At 41.7% G+C, this 22486-nt stretch overlaps 1 protein-coding gene across 1 annotated transcript; it reads left to right on the top strand.

The window, feature by feature from the left end:
• The first annotated feature begins 10523 nt into the window (after positions 1-10523).
• Positions 10524-16441, top strand: FAM177B (family with sequence similarity 177 member B). The gene is made up of 4 exons (XM_027565942.1): positions 10524-10925; positions 11210-11276; positions 14469-14566; positions 15200-16441. Exons 1-4 carry the CDS (start codon positions 10755-10757, stop codon positions 15380-15382), a joined length of 519 nt encoding a protein of 172 aa, XP_027421743.1. The 5' UTR covers positions 10524-10754; the 3' UTR covers positions 15383-16441.
• The last annotated feature ends 6045 nt before the right edge of the window (positions 16442-22486 follow it).

Consider the following 22486-nt stretch of genomic DNA (forward strand, 5'->3'; position numbering starts at 1 on the left):
AGAGTTACAAGTAGAGAAGTGGCACAGTATGATTTTGTATTTAACACTCTGTTTTTGAGTATAGAGAGTAGGAAGCCAATTAGGAGGCACTGCAATAATCCAGGTGAGAGACTTAAACTGGGGTTGATGGTGTTAGGACCCTGGCAATAGTCCAGAGAATTTCCTGGTGGATTTAAGGTGAGGTGTGATTATAGGAGAAGAATCAGAATGCCTCCAATGTTTTAGGTCTGAGGATCTGGAAGAATAGAGTTGCCATTTATTGAAATGGGAAGAATGCCAGAGGAGTAGATGGGAGTGTGTGAGTGGGGCCTGGGAGGAGGGGAGTGGTTTCAGGAAGAAGGGTGCACTGAAAGTATGAGCAGATTTAGACATGAGGATCGAGGTGTCTGTTATGCATCTGAGATTCAGGGAGATATAAACGTTGGATATAAATGTGTGTATTTATATTTAAATAGTATTTAAAGCCATAGGGCCAAATGGGGAGTAGATAAAAATCAGAACGAGTCTAGTGGCTGAGCCCTGGGGTACTCCAGTATTGAAAGATCAGGAATCCCAGAGGGTGTGTTAATTACACGATACTCTTGGGAGCAATCCTTGATAAACTAGATTTTTTTTTTTTTTTTAAGAAAAAACTAGAGGCTATCATAAGAATTAAAGTATGTTGTAGGAAATACTTGACCCTCCAAAATATCACTTCTCAGGTGGTGCAGTGGTAAAGAATCTGCCTGCCAATGAAAATACACAGATTCTATCCCTGGGTTGGGAAGATCCCCTGGAGAAGGAAATGGTAACCCACTCCAGTATTCTTGCCTGGGAAATCTCATGGACAGAGGAGCCTGGTGGGCTAAGTACAGTCCATGAGGTTGCAAAGAGTTGGACACAACTTATCGACTAAACAGCAATATCACTTACAAAACATCCGAGTCTAGGTACTTGGTGTGAAGTTGGTGGTGCTCCCAAGATTTTGGTAAATAAAAACAAGTAGATTCCACACTTCAATATTGAGTCCCCTCTAAATGACAGACACAGTGTTACAAAGATGAATTTTGCATAGCATATTCTGAAATGTCCATTAGGTGGCAGAAAACTTCACTAAATAGACTACAAACTAGCCCTTTCTCTCACTCCCTCCCTCGTTCTCTCTCACCAACACCATGGGCTTTGAACACTCTGATTGTAAAGATGAATATGTCTATTTCATGCATAACAGTATTTCAAAGAACAGAAACTACAATTTTCTTCAGAAAGCCAACAGATACCATTTGTCACGTCCAACTCTTTGCAACTCCACGGACTGCAGCATGCCAGGCTCCCGTGTCTTTCACGATCTCCCAGTTTGCTCAGATTCGTGTTCATTGAGTTGATGATGCTATCCAACCATCTCATCCTTTGTTGTCCCCTTCTCCTCCTGCCCTCAATCTTTCCCAGCATGAGTCAGCTCTTCACATCAGGTGGCCAAAGTATTGTAGCTTCAGCTTCACCATCTGTTCTTTCAGGGTTGATTTCCTTTAGCATTGACTGATTTGATCTTCTCACTGTCCAAGGGACTCTCAAGAATCTTCTTCAGCACCACAGTTCTAAAGCATCAATATGGTCCAACTCTCACATCCATACATGATTACTGGAAAAACCATAGCTCTGACTATACAGACCTTTGTCAGCAAAATGATATCTCTGCTCTTTAATATGCTGTCTAGGTTTGTCATAGCTTTCCTTCCAAGGAACAATCATCTTTTAATTTCATGGCTGCAATCACCATCTGCAGTGATTTTGGAGCCCAAGAAAATAACGTCTGTCACTACTTCTACTTTTTTGCCTTCTATTTGCAATGAAGTGATGGGACCAGATGCCATCATATCATTTGTTTGTAATATAACAAGGGTGAGCCAGGTAAATTAGGGATGGACAATTTTGTTTGGTTTGGAAATATCTGAGTTGGGAGATGATTTGGAGAGGTAAATTGACTATAATGAGACGGCTGGATCTTAATTTTAAACTTTTGATGTTTAAGGTTTTCTGCCTGGGGAAAGGCAAGAAGGCCTGAGAAAGCGGAAAGCAAAAAAAAAAAAAAAAAAAACCTCTTGAAAAAAACAAATAAGACGTCTATCTTTGCTTGCCGTTGGTTCTTTCTGCAGTACACCACAAGTCTGCTCAATTTAGAAGTCACATTTCTTCCTGCTTTCCTTAGGGAGCTGGTCACCAATAACTGAGGCCATATCCCCCTCCTAGAGACTGAGGATCTCGAGTATGTCCTGGCCTTGAAATTTTAAAAAAGGGCTCCCAGATAATCCTAAGATGAAGACAAGTTTGGGAGCCACAGGGTTTATTTAATGTGTAAATACATCTGACCTTCCCACAACTCAAATACGTTCCGCCCTGTAAGACGCACACAAGAAAACCTTCCCACGTCAGCACAGTCAAGGCTTTCAAAACCAACCATAACCAGTTAGAGCAATGAAAGAAAAAGCAGAGGAATAACATTGGTGAGTTGTCTTTTGAAAATGTTTTAAATTTCTTCTGATCATATGGAATGCTTTATTTCTCACAGCACTGACAATATTTAGTTTTGCAGTAGTATTAGGCTCAGCATATTTAAACACCAAGTTACAATGTTTTGTTTGTTTGTTTTGCTTTTTGCTGGTCTTTGGCATCAGAAACTAAGTGGTACCAACTCTTCCTTCTCCTTAGCAAGACTCTTTTGTGATACACTGCCACTAAGTCAGTCAGGAAACACCATGTGCATCCCTGAGACTCCTCAGGGGACCCTGGGCTGAGAGGGTCTCACGTCACCTTGGTTTAGATAACAAATTTAACTCTTGACAGTTTTTGCTAACTCTGACAGTGGCATAAATTCAGCATTGTACCAATCTGGTGACTGATTCATACATACATAAACATATATATGTATGTGTGTATTCAATACTATTTTCTTGCCCATAAAATCTTAAAAGAATTCAATCTGCTGTTTTTCATTTTGATAGGTGGCTGATAATTGACTTATATGTATTATGACCACTGACTTATTTGGAATTTTTTCTAATATTTTATTGGAAATTATTTCTGGTGTTTTCATTTTTCATGCTTTTCCTTTGCTCTCTTTCTTCCCTCTTTATTGCCTTCTGTGGGATGTTCATTTCCTTTGATTTTTTCCAACTGGCTGTGAGCTATATATTCTAATTCCATTATTTTTCTAGTTGCCTTTAAATTGTCAACATGCACACTAATCCTCTCCTATTTCAAAACAATACTTAAAGAGGTCAGCCCCTCATATTTTTGTTATTATTGTCTAATACTTAATACTTCTTTGTTCTTACGCTATGCCATACCAAAACAGAGTTTTTAAGAGTCACTATTAAGATTTGTCACTTTGTGTACTCACTTATTGGAGAAGGCAATGGCACCCCACTCCAATACTTTTGCCTGGAAAATCCCATGGACGGAGGAGCCTGGTAGGTTGCAGTCCATGGGGTCGCTAGAGTCAGACACGACTGAGCAACTTCACTTTCACTTTTCACTTTCATGCATTGGAGAAGGAAATGGCGACCCACTCCAGTGTTCTTGCCTGGAGACTCCCAGGGACGGGGGAGCCTGGTGGGCTGCCGTCTATGGAGTCTCACAGAGTCGGACACGACTGAAGCGACTTGGCGATTACTCACTTATTTACATTTGTTTCTCGCATCTCTTGCTTCTGTGCTCACTTGCCTTCTAACTGACATATAATTTTATATTATTCATTCAGTGAAGATGCAGGAATGGTTAACTACGTTTTTATAGGTCATGAAATGCCATTATTTCATTCTCAATAACTGTTTAGCTGGCATGGATGGACCTAGATTATCATATTAAGTAAAGTAAGTCGAACAGAGAAAGACAAGTATCATATGATATCACTTATATGAGGAATCTAAAAATAATGATACAAATGAACTTATTTAAAAACAGAAATAAGCTCACAGGTGTAGAAAGCAAATATATGATTACCAAAGGGGAAAGTGGGGAGGGGGGAGGAGTAAATTAGGAGTTTGAAATTAACAAATACATTTTATTATATATAAAATAAACACAAAGACCTATTGTATAGCACAGGGAACTATATTCAATATCTTGTAATAATCTGTAGTGGAAAAGAGTTTGAAATAATATACATACAAAAAATGGAATCTCTTTGCTGTACACCTGAGACTAATCAATTATTAAGTTGGTGCAAATGTAATTGTGGTTTCAGACTGTGAATTTTAAATCATTATAACTAGGCTCAAACATATCTTTATTAATCAAAATAGGAACCATTACAATCAACACATTTTTGCCCACAAGAAATAAGTTTGTTTATTCCTGTAGTGTAAAAATCCATGCTTCAGGATTCTACAAACTCATGTTATGCATCCTGCCGGTTGTGGAAGCGTTTTCCCTTCAAAAAGTTGTCAAGATGCTTAAAGAAGCGGTAGTTGGCAAAAGGTCAGGTGAATATGGCGAATGAAGCAAAACTTTGAAGCCCAAATTGTTCTACTTTTGAAGTGTTGGTTGTGCCATGTGCAGTCAGGCATTGCCTTGGAAAAAATTGGGCCCTTCCTATTGACCAATGCAGACTGAAACTGTTGCAGTTTTCAGTGCATTTCCTTGATTTGCTGAGCATACTTCGATGTAATGGTTTCGATGAAATTCAGAAGGCTGTAGTGGATCAGCCCAGCAGCAGACTGCCAGTGACCATGACATTTTTGGGGTGCAAATTTGGCTATGGAAGTGCTTTGGAGGTTCTTGGTTCAACCACTGAGCTGGTTGTCACCAGTTGTCATATAAAATCCACTTTTCATCCTACGTCAAAATCTGATCAAGAAATGGTCCGTTGTTGTTGCCTAAAATAAGACAAGATGACATTTCAAAACGATGATTTTTTTGATTTGTGGTCAGCTCATGAGGAACACACTTAGTGAGCTTTTTCACCTTTTCAATTTGCTTCAAATGCTGAACAACCATAAAGTGGCTGACGTTGAGTTCTTCAGCAACTTAAGAGGATCAACTCCAATGATGGCTCTCAATTAGTTTTTATCAACTTCTAATGGCTGGTCACTGCACTCCTCATCTCCAAGGCTCTCATCTCTTTTGCAAAACTTCTTGAACCACCCCTGCACTGTAATTCAGTAGCAGTTCCTAGGCCAAATGCATTGCTGATGTTGTGAGTTGTCGCTGCTGCTGTACGACCCATTTTGAACTCGAAAAAGGAAATCGCTCAAATTTGCTTTTTGTCTAACCATTTCCATAGTCTAAGATACATATAAAATAAGCAGCAAGTAATAAGTCATTGGCAAAAAAAAAAAAAAAAAGGCGAGAAATGCACATTCAGTTCAGTTCAATTCAGTCACTCAGTTGTGTCCTACTCTTTGCAACCCCATGGACTGCATCAAGCCAGGCTTCTCTGTCCGTCACCAACTCCCTGAGCTTACTCAAACTCATGTTCATCGAGTAGGTGATGCCATCCAACCATCTCATCCTCTGTCGTCCTCTTTTCCTCCCGCCTTCAATCTTTCCCAGCATCAGGGTCTTTTTAAATGAGTCAGTTCTTCTCATCAGGTGGCCAAAGTATGGCAGTTTCATCTTGAGCATCAGTCCTTCCAATGAACATTCAGGACTGATTTCCTTTAGGATGGACGGGTTGGATCAACTTGTACTCCAAGGGACTCTCAAGAGTCTTCTCCAACACCACAGTTCAAAAACATAAGTCCTCAGTGCTCAACTTTCTTTATAGTCCAATTCTCACATCCATCCATGACTACAGGAAAAACCGTAGCTTTGACTATACAGACCTTTGTCGGCAAAGTAATGTCTCTGTTCTTTAATATGCTGTCTAGGTTTGTCATGGATTTTCTTCCAAGGAGCAAGCATCTTTTAATTTCATGACTACGGTCACCATTTGCCGTGATTTTGGAGACCCTCAAAATAAAATCTGTCACTGTTTTCATTGTTTCCCCATCTATTTGCCATGAAGTGATGGGACTGGATACATGATGTTAGTTTTCTGAATGTTGAGTTTTAAGCCAACTTTTTCAGTCTCCTCTATAACATAGCCACATTTATTTAAGAATGTATTCCAGTATCAAAGGCAAGTGTCAACAATGCAAAACCAAAATTACTTTGCCCCAACCTAATAAAAATAATAATTTTTAGCTAGATATTGAATTCTTTTCTAAAAATGTTTTCAATTTTTTATCCAAGTATAGTTGGTTATAAATGTACACCAGAAAATATGTGTGTGTATATTATGTACATAATTTTTCAGATTCTTTTCCCTTCCAGATTATTACAAAATATTGAATATAGTTCCTTGTGCTATACAGTCAGACCTTGTTGTTTATGGATATTGAGTTCTTCATGGCAATCATCAATTATCTTCTGATCTCAATTGATGCTAATCTGCCCATCTATTATAAAATTTAAGATTTTCCATACTTTCTATTATTTATTTATTTTTAACATTTTATTAATTATTTTTGACTGCACAGCATCTTCATTGCTGCATGAGAGCTTTCTCTAGTTGCAGTGCTCGGGCTTCTCATTTCAGGTGACTTCTTTTTTGTTGCAGAGCACAGGCTCTGGAGCGTGGGCTCAGTAGTTGTGGCTCATAGGCTTAGCTGCCCCATGGCATGTGGAGGCTTCCCAGAGCAGGGGTCAAATCCATGCCTCCTGCATTGGCAGGCCGGTTCTTAACCACTGGACCACCAGGGAAGTCCAAGATTTTCCATAATTTCTATGATCAGGTTTGATTTTCTTTTATTCACCTTAGTATTCTCATGTTACTAATATTTGAAGATTTGTGTCTTTCTTCAAATATGAAAAATTCATAGCCCCATTATTTCTATTCACTTCTTTCAGAACTTCCATTAAATGTATACTGAATTTTCTCATCTATTCCTTAGCTCATAACTTTGCTTTCATCTTAACAGACTATGTATATATATTTTAATATATGTTTCATGGTAGTGAAGTTGCTCAGTCATGTCCAACTCTTTGCTTCCCCATGGACTGTAGCCTACCAGGCTCCTCTGTCCATGGGATTTTCCAGGCAAGAGTACTGGAGTGGGTTGCCATTTCTTTCTCCAGGGGATCTTCCCAACCCAGGGATCTAACCCGGGTCTCCCACATTGTAGGCAGACGCTTTTACTGTCTGAGCTACCAGGGAAGTACATATTTCATGGTAACAGAATATATATGTATATGTATATGTATGTGTGTATATATACACACATACATATGTGTTTTATGAGAGATTTCCTCCAATTTCTTTACTATGTTCAATCTACATCCAACCTATCCTATGGTCCTATATATTTCATTTCTGGAATTTCTGTTTGGTTATTTTTCAAATCAACCTGCTCCTTTTGGATTTTATAATGTTTTGCTTCCTTTACCTTTTGGAATATATTAAACATATTCATTTCTAAAGATTTTTTAATGTGGACCATTTTTTTAAAAAGTCCTCATTGAATTTGTTCAATACTGCTTCTGTTTTATGTTTTGGTTTTTTGGCCCCGAGGCATGGGCAATCTTAGCTCCCCAACCAGAGATCAAACTCATACCCCTCGCATTGGAAGGTGAAGCCTTGATCACTGAATCTCCATCACTTTTAAAGCTTTTTAAAAGATTTTAAAACTCATCCTTCATTTTTAAAACTTCATGTTTATCGTTCCTCATTCTTGGATGAGGGCTCTCCCAAATGTTTCCATTTCATTTGCTGAACCCTCCTCCTGATGGTTGGTTTGGTCATATGATTTCCAAGTATTTGCAGTTAGTGCCTGCTTAGGGTGTTTTTTGCAGTGGAGGTCCAGCGTTCCCAGTCTGGTTGAACTCTCTCTCCAGCGTTATTTGCATTTGCATTTGCATTTGCATCTGAGAGTTCTGTGGACTGCGATGACTTCAGGTCACTCAGCTTCATTTCAGGACCAGATGAGGACTATGAACTCGGGCCACAAGCCAGTATGTGGTCCTGGCCCGGGGCTCACGTGGCCCATAGTGTTTTTCATGTGACTATTTCTACCCATGTTGCCTTGAGAGATGATAAATTATTTTGCCACTTTTATAGACCAGCAGATAGTTTTTCTCCTCCATATTTTATAATAAGATGGTACTTTATTATCTTAGTTTTATGCAGGTTGCTTCATTTCATCCCCTTACACTCATGGGATTTGTGATTTAAGACTCTGTCCTCTCCACACCAGTATTAAAGCCCTAGCCTCAAGGCCTATATCTAATTCTGAAATTCCAGGAACCATCTCAGTTTCAGCTCATGATATGATTTTGAGTTTCCTCTCTTTTCCTAACACCTAACCTGGCTTTCTATTTTTCTTCCTTTTCTCCTCTTTTCCTCCTCCTTCCTTCCCACCTCCCTTAGTCCTTCCCTTCCTCTCTCCCTGACTCTCTCTCTTTATTACTTCCTTAAGGGCAGCCTGATTTAATGTTTTGTTTGTTTAATTTTATCCAGCATTTCTGTATGTTTCGAACAGGAAGGAAAATTCTTCCACATCAGCTCAGCCTCCCATGTTTGCTGATATAATATATGAAATATTAAGAAAATAGTGTTAGGTGTTTTGCTCTCAAAAAAAAAAATAAAGAAAATAGTGTACTTACTAAATTAGAGCAGTGTCTGATATATACACACTATTAAGTGATAAGTACTTCACAACAGCTGCTGCTGTTGCTGCTGCTGCTAAGTCGCTTCAGTCATGTCCGACTCTGTGCGACCCCGTAGATGGCAGCCCACCAGGCCCCGCCGTCCCTGGGATTCTCCAGGCAAGAACACTGGAGTGGGTTGCCATTTCCTCCTCCAATGCATGAAAGTGAAAAGTGAAAGTGAAGTCACTCAGTCGTGTCCAACTCTTATCGACCCCATGGACTGCAGCCTACCAGGTTCCTCCGTCCATGGGATTTTCCAGGCAAGAGTACTGGAGTGGGGTGCCATTGCCTTCTCCAACCGTCACTACAATCATGCTATCTATGAGAACAGTCCCCTCACCCTCGTAAGTTCCCTTGGCCCCTTTGTAGTCAGTCTTCTCCATCCTCTCAGTCCTAGCAAACACTGATCTGTGTTCTACTACTAATATTTCAAATAAACAGAATCATACAGAATCTGGCATCTTTTACTTTGCATGATGCTGTTGAGATTGCTTCAGAGTATTGCAAATATTTGTTGTCCAGTAACATTTAATCACTGAGCAGTATTGCATTGCATAGACATACCACATTTTGTTCATCTTTTTACCAGCTGATGGACATATGGATTGTTTTCAGTTTGGGGCTCTTATAAATAAAGTTGATAAGAATGTTCACATATACATCTTTATACTGACATATGTTTTTGTTTCTCTTGGGTAAATATCTAGATGTGGAATTACAAGATTATATGGTTAAGTATATGTTTTTAAGAAACTTCCAAATTGTTTTCTAGGCTTCCTTGATGGCTTAGCAGGTAAAGAATCCACTTGCAGTGCAGGAGACACAGGAGATTGGGTTCAGTCCCTGGGTTGGGAAGATCCCATGGAGGAGGAAAATGGCACACCAACTCCAGTAGGGTCACAGAATTGGACACACTTGACCCACACATATACAAACTGTTTCCCAAAGTGGCCATACCATTGCAGTCCCACTGCTGCTGCTGCTAAGCCACTTCAGTCATGTCTGACTCTGTGCGACCCCATAGATGGCAGCCCACCAGGCTCCTCCGACCCTGGGATTCTCCAGGCAAGAACACTGGAGTGGGTTGCCATTTCCCTCTCCAGTGCAGGAAAGTGAAAAGTAAAAGTGAAGTTGCTCAGTCATATCCGACTCTAGCAACCCCATGGACTGCAGCCTACCAGGCTCCTCCATCCATGGGATTTTCCAGGCAAGAGTACTGGAGTGGGGTGCCATTGCAGTCCCACTAGCAAGCAACATATGACAGTTCTAGTTGCTTCATTTACTCCTCATCTCTTGGCATTGTTAGTCTTTAATTTTTGCCTTCCAGTGACTATGTTATGATATGACATATGGTTTCCACTTGTATTTCTCTAATGACTGACATTGAGCACTTCTCCTAAATTTATTTGCCACCTATAAATCTTTGGTAAAGTGTCTATTCAAATTCTTTGCCCCTATTTAAATCGAGTTGTTTATATTTTATAAATTGCAGTGGTTTTTTAAAAATATGTTCTCAAAATAAGTTCCTTATCAGATATATACTTGGCAAATATTTTCAGCTGTTTTGTGTAAAGATTGTACTCTTCACCACTACTTGTATTGCTTCTCAGTATTCATTGAAATGACTGAGGAATTTCCGCAGGTTGATGGACACTCCCCACTAGCAGCTGTGGATTTTGCAATTAATAAGGTGTAAAGGAACCCTGCTGACATATTTGTTTGAAGACCTAAAGTTCACATTTTCACTGCTAATTAAACCTTTTCCATTTTGGTACAGAGCTAGACAGTCCTGTATTAGATTTGAAGAACTGATGAGATCATGGTTGTGATTACCTGTGAACTCTTTGTCTTCACAGTCCATCAAGAATAACTAAATAATCAGCAAGGACTTCCCTGGTGGTTAAGACTCTGCCTGTGCACTGCAGAGGGTGAGGGTTTGATCCCTGGTTGGAGAACTAAGATACCACACACTGCACAAAATGGCCAAAAAGGAAAAAGAAAATGACTAGACATGTCTCTGCTATATAACACTCTCCTGGACAACTTGTTCTAAAGTGTCCTGATTTTCACTTACTAGTTATTTCCTTATGGAAAAAGACAATTTCCAGCAGTTAGAACTAGAGGAGAGTGGACCTTCCAAAAGGACAACTCCCAGAAGAATTATCCATTTTGCTGATGGAGACATCATGGAAGAATATAGCACAGAGGAGGAGGAAGAGGAAGAAAATGAACAGACAACAAATTCAACACTTGATCCTGTAAGTTAGATTATCATTATTAGTGAACATGGGGGCTGAGTGAATGAGAGATAAAACCAACAAGTTTTGTCAAAAATAGTTTTAAGCTAACTCCTTGTTCTGGTTTGCTTTCTGGAGCTGTGTACAATCAGCTTATAATTTTGATCATCTTCGTTTTCTCATCTATAAAAGAGAAAATGGAACCTATTACAAAGCATGTTGAAGCCTCTATACTGCAGATTCTGCAGTCATCACTTCTGTTATTAATTACTCTAACCTGGTTTCCCTTTCTTGTTCTTTTTTAGTCTAAACTTGCCTGGGGGCCCTACCTATGGTTTTGTGCAGGGCAAATAGCAAGAACCTCATTTTCTAGTAAGTACTGCTATGGTGGGTTTGTTTGTTTGTTTTTTCTGTCATAAATACAGGCTTATAGACCCTCAGAGTTAGACGAGACTTGAAGTGGTTTAATCCACTCCACAGCATTCTGAAGATCTGTTCACTTCCAGATCTACACTGGAACATTCCTGAAGGCATAGAGCCTCACATCTTCAGGGAGACCTTGCCATCTTTTCCCAGCTCTTGTTAGTAAACTCTATCTTCCTTTAAACCTTCTTTTAGAGTTTTCCCCCTTGATCCTAATTGTCTCTTTTAAAGGCCAGACAAAACCGATCTAGATTCCTCTTTCATAGGACAGAGTTTCAAACATTTGAAGACAATAGTCAGTCCTCACTGAGTGGACTCTTCACATGAATAAACTTCCAAGTTCTTTCTTGATTTTAACTATTGTTATCTGACACAGTTCCCAGTTCCCTTGTCATAATCATTCTACTATTAGTAAGACTTTTATTGACCTCTCTCAAGGAGATAATGAATGGCCTAAGTGGCTATTTATAAGAGAAAATGAAAGTGAAGTCACTCAGCTGTGTCCAACTCTTTTCGACCCCATGGACTGTACCCTGCCAAGCTCCTCCATCCATGGGATTCTCCAGGCAAGAATAATGGAGTGGGTTGCCATTTCCTTCTCTAGGGGATCTTCCTGACCCAGGGATTGAACCCAGGTCTCCTGCACTGCAGGCAGACCCTTTACCCTCTGAGCCACCGGGGCTCCTGTATTTATTTATTTATAAAAAATGAATAGTAAATCTTGTTTTGTTTGACTTTCACCAGTTAAAAAAAACACAATTGGCAACATCTAATTACTCACTTCGTTCTAATTCATATATACTTATGTATATGATGGGCTTCCCTGGTGGCTCAGTGGGTAAAGAATCTGCCTGCAATGTGAGGCAGGTTAGATCCCTGGGTCAGGAAGATCCCCTGGAGAAAGAAATGGCAACCCACTCCAGTGTTCTCGCCTGAAATACCCCATGGACAGAGGAGCTTGGCAGAGTACAGTCCACAGGGTTGCAAAGAGTTGGACACAACTGAGCAACTAACCAAACATGTGTATATGATGGAGGGAAAACAACTTTTAAAATCTGAGAAAATAGAAAGCATAGCTCTTAGGAATTGATTGCCGTTCATTCATTAAATAAACATTTACTGAATACTCATATGCTCAGCACTGTGCAGGTCCCTGGGACTCAAAGACAAATGACAGTCTTTGCTTTCAAGGACCTTAATATTCGATGAATAATACTGGCCAGTAAACATGCTTATAATGATGCTTTGTTGTTACACTTCCCAGGGTAGGAGGTATATATGGACTATAGACTGGAGTACTCAGGAATGGTGACCTCTGGAGGAGACACCTTAAGAGAGTTCTGAAAGTATGTCTGGCCAATGCCAGCTTGGGGAACATGAAAGTGACCAGGGTGACCTTAAATTACATTAAGGGTGATTTAGTCAGATGGTATGAGCCCTAAGTACTTTTAGATCAAGGTAGAGGGTTAGTGGAGAAGGCAATGGCACCCCACTCCAGTACCCATGGACAGAGGAGCCTGGTGGGCTGCAGTCCATGGGGTCGCTAAGAGTCAGACACGACTGAGCAACTTCATTTTCACTTTTCACTTTCATGCATTGGTGAAGGAAATGGCCACCCACTCCAGTGTTCTTGCCTGGAGAATCCCAGGGACGGGGGAGCCTGGTGGGCTGCTGTCTATGGGGTCGCACAGAGTCGGACATGACTGAAGCGACTTAGCAGCAGCAGCAACAGAGGGTTAGTAATTTGAAAATTACTTTAGCGATCCTTGTGTGTGCCTGCTAAGTTGCTTTAGTCAGTGAGGGATGGAAACTTAAAAGATCAGGTCATGTTAAAAAAAGGAAAACTCAGCACAACAATATGAAAGTGTGAAGGAGAATGGGGACTACAGTGATTTCCACGTTGGGCTTTGATTTCAGATGACGGGGATAGGACACACGGGGAATCTTTCCACCTCTGGGTTCCATATAGAACTGTAATCTTAAAGAGCTTCTGCCTGGGGGTTCCAGACTATAGTGGAGGCATAAATATGTTAACAGTCAATATCCTGATCTCTACACAGAGACTTTGGTGAGAACTGGAATCCAGATGACACTGGTAACTAATTTCTTCAATTTAAAATTCTAGTAGATCATAAACAGGAAAACGTCCTGAGATGCTAATATTTTAGAAACTTCTCTTATGCACATGTACTGGGCACTGTGGCAAACAAAGAGATTAAAAAGCTAGAGTATTTCTGAAAGGATAAAGCACATTAAAAAAAAATAGAAGGCGTCATTTTGATGTCTGTATGAGCGGTATCTTTAGAAGTGGAACAAAGCATGGGAATCACAAAGTCCTCTAATGGGAGGAGGTGCATCAGAAGTCCTACATGTTTTGATGTGGCTCATTTCTAAAGTCTTTATTGAATTTGTTACATTATTGCTTCTGTTCTATGTTTTGGGGTTTTGGCCACAAGACCTGTGGGATCTTAGCTCCCCCACCGGGAATCAAACCTGCACCCCCTGAATCGGAAAGAGAAGTCTTAACCACTGGACTGCCAAGGAAGTCCTCTAGTCCTGTACTTTTAAGAGAGAACATCTCTAGGAAAGACCTTCTGGAAACCACTCATTATTCATGCTAACCCTTTATTCCTGACTCTAACAATCCCTGAGGCTGCAAGCCACCTTACTACTGAAGTGAAGGCAGATAAAGAAAGCTTTACTTAAATTGCTGCTTAGGGAGGAGTTTTTTTTGATGCATGGAAGAATTTCTGACATGGGTCTTGGTAATACTGGATTTAATTTTTGGTATCATTTGCAATGTACTCACAGCTGATGATCAGATGACACACGTGTAAATGGACAACATCTATTCTGATTGCTCAGGACCTGTACTTGTTATTAAGTATTTTGAAGATCTCTTGATATATTCACCTGAAAAACATAGTTTAGAAGCCACCCTATATGAAGATACAAGATTTAACAAATTCCCTTTGATTCCCAAAATTTGTGAGAGTCTACAGGAATTAAAATATCTTGTCAGCCTTGAAGGTAAGTGTAATAATAGACAATCTGTGGGCTAGTTGAAACTCTTGGCATGTCCACAGACTCTAAGCTTTCATTCTTAATTCAGCTTACCAAAGTGCTTCTTCTTTCTTCTAGCCTGTGAATTTCTTGGTGAAAGATTTGCTGTCTTCTTTGGTCTTCATCAGCCCAAGTACCAGTATATGTTAAATGAGTACTGTAGAACACAAAGTAAGGTATGTCACATTCTGATGGGGACAGCAAGAGCCCTGAGATGGGAATGTTGGGTGTTTCTGGTCTGGGTCTATGCTGCTGCTGCTAAGTCGCTTCAGTCGTGTCCGACTCTGTGCGACCCCATAGACAGCAGCCCACCAGACTCCCCTGTCCCTGGGATTCTCCAGGCAAGAACACTGGAGTGGGTGGCCATTTCCTTCTCCAATGCATGAAAGTAAAAAGTGAAAGTGAAGTCGCTCAGTCGTGTCTGACTCTTAGCGACCCCATGGATTGCAGCCTACCAGGCTCCTCTGTCCATGGGACTTTACAGGCAAGAGTACTGGAGTAGGGTGCCATTGCCTTCTCTGGATCTGGGCCTATAGAGAGGAGCATTTCCCACATGGTATTTCACGTACTGCAGTTTCACTGAGCCCCCATGATCACTGACTTATTTTTCTAAGGTGCCTTACCCCATGAAGTTTATTCATATTTGCCTCTGGTGTGAAGTTAGAACATCACGAGATAGGTTGTAGAAGGTGGTGTGAAACCTGAGATTGCTTATAGGAGAAGCTTCTTAGAAGGGTGTCTCTATAAGATGTAGAGGTCAGAGGTATTGGGTTTACAGGTAAACATTTCCTTATTTCTCTTTATATTAGCAATGTGACAAGGGAAGTGAAGAGAATGGATCAAAGGCCCAACCAGCCAGTGTTCCTAATGAGAAATGTCACCTGGAGGCCAGGGGCCGTGAGTATGGAACAAGGCTACAAGATGTTGCGGAGGGCATTTCTCAGTGGAGCGCCTCATCCAGGGAGGGCCCGATGGCAGATTCCAGCTCCTGATGGGCAGCCAGGCTATGGTTCCCCTGGATTTCTGTTCCCTGGTCATTGATTACCATGGCAACAGCACCACAGGTGGTGCTTCTGAGCCAGATCTGATCTTAATCTCTTTGTGATTTATTCTCCACTAGCCAGGAATTGCAAGCCATCATAAGAACAATTGTGGTTTCTTTCTCAATATACATTTTTATTTATAAGCCCTGAAACCCAACTCCACCCCAGTGGTGCAAGTCCTGTCCATCAGTTGTGGGCTGTTAGTATTGATATTTGCATAGTAGTGTAAGTGCCTTATGGAAGAGGGCATGGCAACCCACTCCAGTATCCTTGCCTGGAGAATCCCATGGACAGAGGAGACTGGTGGGCTACAGTCCATAGGGTTGCAAAGAGTTAGACATGACTGAAGTGACTAAGGACAGCATAGCACAGCACATAAATGCCTTAGGGAACTTGGACATGGGAGTTTTAGGCCAAAACTCTTTGTCAGGTGGCAAGGATGTAGAAAAGAACCCTCGGTTCCTAAAAAGAAACTTTGGGCATCATAAAGTCTAAATAAAACTTTCTTTTGGGGTTTCACATAAGGGATGTCCTTCCCTACAGCTGTGCTGGTTTACTTGAGGCTTGCTTTCCCCAATAAGCAAACATTGCTAATAACTCTGTTATGACATAGCAATCTTTGAGAGTTGGGTGCATTTTTCCCCAAACACATAAAAAATAAATGGCAATCTAAGTCCTACAGAAAGTATTTGGAAAAAGTAAATGACTCTCTCGTTAACTTGTCAACAAATTTTGGAAAACTGTAAAGATCAGACATGGAAATCATAAGTGCGTAACACAGGTTGTACTGGCCAAAGGTAGCTATGATATACAAAACTATAGGTTTTGCAATAATAAGACCTGGGTTCAAGTTTCAATTCTGCTTCTTACTAGTTGTATAATTTTAGATGTCTTAATTTCTGAGCCTCTACTTCTTTCTTTGTAAAATGGGGGTTTTATTTGTTTCTCAAGAGTTATTGTTAAACACACTGAAATAATAAATATGAAAACTCTTTTTAAAACTGTGAATATTAGTTGCTAATGCCTAATTAATGACTTATAGGCTTTCCAGGTGGTTCAGTGGTAAGGAATCTGCCTGCCAATGCAAGAGATGCAGGAAATGTGGGTTTAATCTCTGGGCTGGAAAGGCCCCCTGGAGGAGGAAACGGTAATCTACGCCAGTATTCTTGCCTGAAAAGTCCCATGCAAAGAGGAGCCTGGCAGACTACAGTCCATGAGGTTGCAAAGAGTCAGACATAACTAATGGGACTGAGCCGATAGACTGTTATATTGAAGGTCCCCAAAGAACAATGCCTTCTGGAATTCATGTCCTCATATAGCCTCACCTACATTGACTATGGCCTTGGCTATGTTACTTGCTTGGGTAAACAGAGAGTAGCAAATATGACGCAACTGGATGCTTGATAAGCACTTGCACCTGGATGCTTGTCCTCTTAGAAAGCTTCATGTTGTAAAGAAGGTTGGGCTAGATTTCTGAATGATATGAGGCCACATGGAGAGGCCACAACAACCCCCTACTCCCATCACTCTGAGTGGGTGACAGTCCACATTTGAACTTGCTGCTTGATTAGCCCTGGGCTTCTCCGGCAACGAGGGCTCCTTGGTGACTCAGTTGGAGGCTATCCTAGCCAGCCTGCCTGCTCCCCACCCCTAAGGCTGTCAGGTAAGCCTGACCTCTGTTCCGCACTGGGTAGGTTAGGCTTTGCTATTAGGCATACGACTTGTCTCCAAGAGCCCATGTCCCAGCCTCTCCATACCATTTTCCTGTTCCAGTTTCCTGGAATGTCTATGGATAGTAAACATTGTTTCAGGAGGCTTTGGGAAACTGGGGCCCTTCAGACCTCTGACGTCGCCGCCTGGCCTAATCACCTGGACATACATCTCCTTGAAGGGGGCCCACTTGAAATGCATCTGAGATGGGCCGCAAAGGTAACAACAATAATTTCCTAATTTTGTCTTGCTGCCACTGGGGCCCCAGGTCTCTCTAGGAACTTGGGCTCTTCATTGTCTTTCATTCTTGGAAGCCCTGCTCCCATCAGTCAAGGTTTCAGAGTTCCTGGAATGGATGGCTTCAGGTTAATGGGAACCTCTATTCAGCAGCCAGCTGACTTCAAGTCACAATGCTCCCAAAGTGCCAGAATTCTGCCTTACTCCTCAAGGCTAGACTGATCACGCTGAGTTGCATCCGTTATTCCTCCTGCCTTATTGTGTTGTGTTGGGGCCTAACCAGGAAATCATCTCCTGCAAGTTTAGTCTGGCTGTCTCATTTGCCACCATTGTTGCTGTTGTTCAGTCACCCAGTTGTGTCCAACTCCTTGCGACCCCATGGACTGCAGCACACTAGGCCTCCCTGTCCCTCACCATTTCCTGAAGTTTGCCCAAGTTCACATCCATTGCATTAGTGACGCCATCCAGCCATCTCATCCTCTGACTCCCTCTTCTCCTTCTGCCCCCAATCTTTCCCAGCATCAGGGTCTTTTCCAATGAGTTGGCTGTTGGCATCAGATGTCTGACCAAAATTATTACCACCATTATCCATTCCTATATTTTCCACCAGTTTATTTACCCAAATGGGTCATCAATGGACCAGGAAAACAGTCTCTGATATATTAATCATGAGCATCCTAGCCAAAAAAAAAAAAGAACAAGCCTCCTAGAAAGTACAATTCTGGTGATATTACAGACCCATGGCCACTTTCCCCAAAACACAATCATAACGTCAGATTGACTTAGTAGGACGAGAGTCTACCATTAGTCATGCCCTATAACTGGAACACTGTCTACCAATAATCTAGACAAAGAACAGTACTTGTCACCACTCCAGACCCCACCTCTTTTCACAGAGGGTTTCCTCTTGAGTCTTTATCTCCTTCCATGACACCTAACCTTGGTCAGTATCATTTCAGTTCATTCTACCTCATTTTTATATCACTGAACCTTGGAGAAGGAGTTCCAATCTGAGTCACTTTCCTCCCAGGAGTCATCTCTACCTTTTGTAGATTGATGGATGCTAAAGAGTATGTGCCCAGCTCTATCTGGCAGCTCCCAAGATCCAAAGATACGTTGGGAAAGGGCTAACTAACTTCCCTTCCAATGATGTTTAAACCCAAGATCCTTGCCAGCCAAAAGTATCCCCAACTAACCAGTTAAGTAGCAAAAGTTTGTTGATTTAATCGATCAACTAAATTTTAATGATCATTCTGATTTCTTAATGTTTTAGGTTACTGCCACCACACTTCATTGGGTGTAGTACAGGCAAATCAAAGTTCATTTTATTATCTTTCTTTTCTAATGATGGAGTCACCCTAAACCTTAACCTTGAGAGTGGAAATTCAAGAAGTCTGAAGTGATGAGAGAAGCTGTCTGGCAAATGCACGCAGGCGTCTACCCTTTATCTCCATACCGCCAAACATCATTTGAGCATCTTACCCTGGATGAACAGCCTGCCAAGAATTGCTTGGGTCTTTTTCATCTTTGCAGGCTTGTGGGAGATGATACCCTTCAATTATTCCTGTAAAAGTTTCTGTCTTCTGCCAAACTGCCCCATCTCCAACCACAAGATATAATTATTTATTATACCTACAGCAAAATGAAGGCAACCACACCTTTAACCATTCTGTTTCTCAGGCAACTTATGCAGGCTTGCCAAGAGCTAGCAAACACAGTTATCAGCTTTTCAGGCACAAGAGGAAAAAGAATGTTGAAATCTCTTTAGGGAAAATCTTCTGTATATGATTTCATTTATGTTGGGGACAAAGTGGGAGTGACATCAGTCTGAATTTAATTTGAGTGGACAGGATTTATACTGAGAAAAAGAAGATTAAGGTTCCCCAACAAATCATTTGAAAGGAAGTGGACACAATTTACCTGACACATTTACTTTGTCATCTTCAAGACGGCCTCAGGCCAACAAGCTGTATAAATCAGGGCAAAGTAGTAGAAACAAAATTCTATTTAGAATTGAGTGGATTTCTGTATAAAATGTCTTCTCAGATAAATGTTTCCTGATGGTCTTTAGCGGTCTTGGGGAAAAAGTTTCAGTAACAGAGAAAAATGACTCCCAAGAACAAAATGTCTCCCAAGAATGCCTTGATGGTGGGGAACATACATCTTCAAGTTCAATGAAAGGTAGTTCTTGAAACTTTATTTCTGTTTATTTATTTTTGGCTGTGCTGGGTCTTCATTGCTTTGTGTGGATTTTCTCTAGTGTCTTCAAGTGGGGGCTACTCTTCGGTGCAGTGTGCAGGCTTCTCACAGCAGTGACTCCCTTGTTCTCACGTCTGGAGTGCTCCTGTTTGGAGCACAGGCTCTAGGTGCTTGGGCTTCAGGAGTTGCAGCACATGGACTCAGTAGTCATGGTGCATGATCTTAGTAGCTGCATGGCATGTGGGATCTTCCCAGACCAGGGATCAAACCTATGTCCCCTCTATTGGCAGGTGGGTTTTTAATCACTGGACCAGAATGGAAGTCCCTTGAAATTTCGTATACAAACTTTATTAACGTTAATTTTAGGCAATTGATTGAAATATCAGTCTTCCTCATTGGCTGATGGGATAGTTTTATGTGTCAACTTGGCTAGGCTCTAACGCCCAGTTATTTAATCAAACATTAATCCACGTGTTACTATAAAGGTATTTTGCAGATGTGGTTAACATCTAAAAATCAGTTGACTTTATGTAAAGGACATTACTCTCAATATTGTGGATGGGCCTTATCTAATCAGTTGAAAGGCTTTATGAGAGAAAAGCTGAGGTTCCTCAAAGAGGAAGAAATTCTACCTCAGGACTGCAACATCAAATCCACCCAACTTCCCTGGTGGCTCAGTCATAAAGAATCTGTCTGCCAATGCAGGAGACATGGGTTTCAATCCGTGATTTGAGATGATCTGACATGCTGCAGAGCAACTAAGCCCACACCACAACTACTGAGAGCCTGTGCTCTAGAGCCCAAGAGTCCCAACTACTACAGCCCAACTCCCTGGAGCCCAGCTCCACAAGAGTGTGTGCTAAGCAGCTTCAGTCATGTCCAATTCTTTGCGACCCCATGGACTGTAGCCCACCAGCTTCTCTGTCCATGGCATTCTCCAGGCAAGAATACTGGAGTGGGTTGCCATTTTCTCCTCCAGGGTATCTTCCTGACTCAGGGATCAAATCCAGGTCTACTCGGCTCCTGCATTGACAGGCAGGTTTTTTACCACTAGCGCCACCTGGGAAGCCCCTCCACAACAAGAGAAACCACCGCAATGAGAAGCTGCTGCTGCTGTTGTTGCTGCTAAGTTGCTTCAGTCATGTCCGACTCTGTGTGACCCCATAGACAGCAACCTGCTAGGCTCCCCTGTCCCTGGGATTCTCCAGGCAAGAACACTGGAGTGGGTTGCCATTTCCTTCTCCAATGCATGAAAGTGAAAGTGAAGTCACTCAGTCGTGTCTGACTCTTAGCGACCCCATGGACTGCAGCCTACCAGGCTCCTCTGTCCATGGGATTTTCCAGGCAAGAGTACTGGAGTGGGGTGCCATTGCCTTCTCCGAATGAGAAGCTGGTGCACCACAATTACGGAGTAGCCCCCACTTACCACAACTAGAGGAAAGTATGTGCAACAAAGACCCAGTGCAGCCCAAAATAAACAAATAAATTAAAAAAATCCAGCCCGAGTTTCCAGCCTGTTGGCTTGCCCTATGGATTTTGGACTCGTCAGTCCCCATCATTGTGTAAGACAATCAATCCCTTGAAATAAATCTTTTTGATTCTCTTTCTTTGGAGAATCTCGACTGGTACAGCTAGTATCCAGCAACAGTTTGGAAGTTACTGCAACCATATTTAGCAAATTATTACACTGCCAGTTGGTTGGTGTTTCCATTATGCAATGTGCGTGACAGCTCTCTTTGCTTCACATTTTTCATCCTGTCCTGATTTAAACACGCTTAACTGCTTACATTGTTATGCAAAACCCTTTCATCTTGGCTACCCATTGTCTCCAAAAGAAGTTCACCATCCTAATATTTATGAAGAAGTACCTGGGCTGGAGTTCTCTCTTCTCATGGTTAATTGTGATCACAGAAAACTGCATGGTGAGAACTAAAAGTCCTCCACTCAGTTGGCTGGGGGACAATGAGTGGATGAAATACCCAGCAGATCCCAACAGAGGATTCAAGTGAATGGGAAGGGAGAATATCTTGGCCTTTAAAAGGAAAGCTTAGTGAGTATTCAAAAGCCAGGAGGACAGGGACTTTCCCAGTGGTCCAGTGGTTAAGACACTGTGTTTTCACTGTAGGGGTTCTGGTTCAATCTCCTAGTATACATACCAGGTATACTAATGACATGCTCAAGTAGGAAACATATGCTATATTTACCAATATCTTTTTTAGACTTTTTTTCTTTCTTTCTAAAGGCATCAGCTTTCTTGCCTTCAGCCCAGTTGGCAACTTTGGTACCTAAGGGGCAACCTTGACTCTCAGCTGTCCATTGCTGCTGCTGTTGGTGCTAAGTCGCTTCAGTCGTGTCCGACTCTGTGTGACCCCAGAGACAGCAGCCCACCAGGTTCCCCCGTCCCTGGGATTCTCCAGGCAAGAACACTGGAGTAGGTTGCCACTTCCTTCTCCAATGCATGAAAGTGAAAAGTGAAAGTGAAGTCGCTCAGTCATGCCCTGCTGCTGCTAAGTCGCTTCAGTCATGTCCAACTCTGTGCGACCCCGTAGATGGAAGCCCACCAGGCTCCCCTGTCCCTGGGATTCTCCAGGCAAGAACACTGGAGTGGGTTGCCATTTCCTTCTCCAATGCATGAAAGTGAAAAGTGAAAGTGAAGTCGCTCAGTCACATCCAACTCTTAGCGACCCCATGGACTGCAGCCTACCAGGCTTCACCATCCATGGGATTTTCCAGGCAAGAGAACTAGAGTGGGGTGCCATTGCCTTCTCCGTCAGTCATGTCCAACTCCTAGCAACCCCATGGACTGCAGCCTACCAGGCTCCTCCGTCCATGGGATTTGCCAGGCAAGAGTACTAGAGTGGGTTGCCATTGCCTTCTCCATCCATTGCTAAATCCTGACAATTTATC

The sequence above is a fragment of the Bos indicus x Bos taurus genome, chromosome 16, assembly GCF_003369695.1.
Source record: "Bos indicus x Bos taurus breed Angus x Brahman F1 hybrid chromosome 16, Bos_hybrid_MaternalHap_v2.0, whole genome shotgun sequence".
Taxonomy (NCBI): Eukaryota; Metazoa; Chordata; class Mammalia; order Artiodactyla; family Bovidae; genus Bos; species Bos indicus x Bos taurus.

Bases quoted from the DNA above. Each gene is read 5' to 3' on its own strand.
- FAM177B (XM_027565942.1), top strand. From the start codon at position 10,755: ATGGAAAAAGACAATTTCCAGCAGTTAGAACTAGAGGAGAGTGGACCT. The intron at 10,926-11,209 runs GTAAGTTAGATT...GTTCTTTTTTAG, and splicing joins CAAATTCAACACTTGATCCT to TCTAAACTTGCCTGGGGGCC. The intron at 11,277-14,468 runs GTAAGTACTGCT...TCTTTCTTCTAG, and splicing joins AGCAAGAACCTCATTTTCTA to CCTGTGAATTTCTTGGTGAA.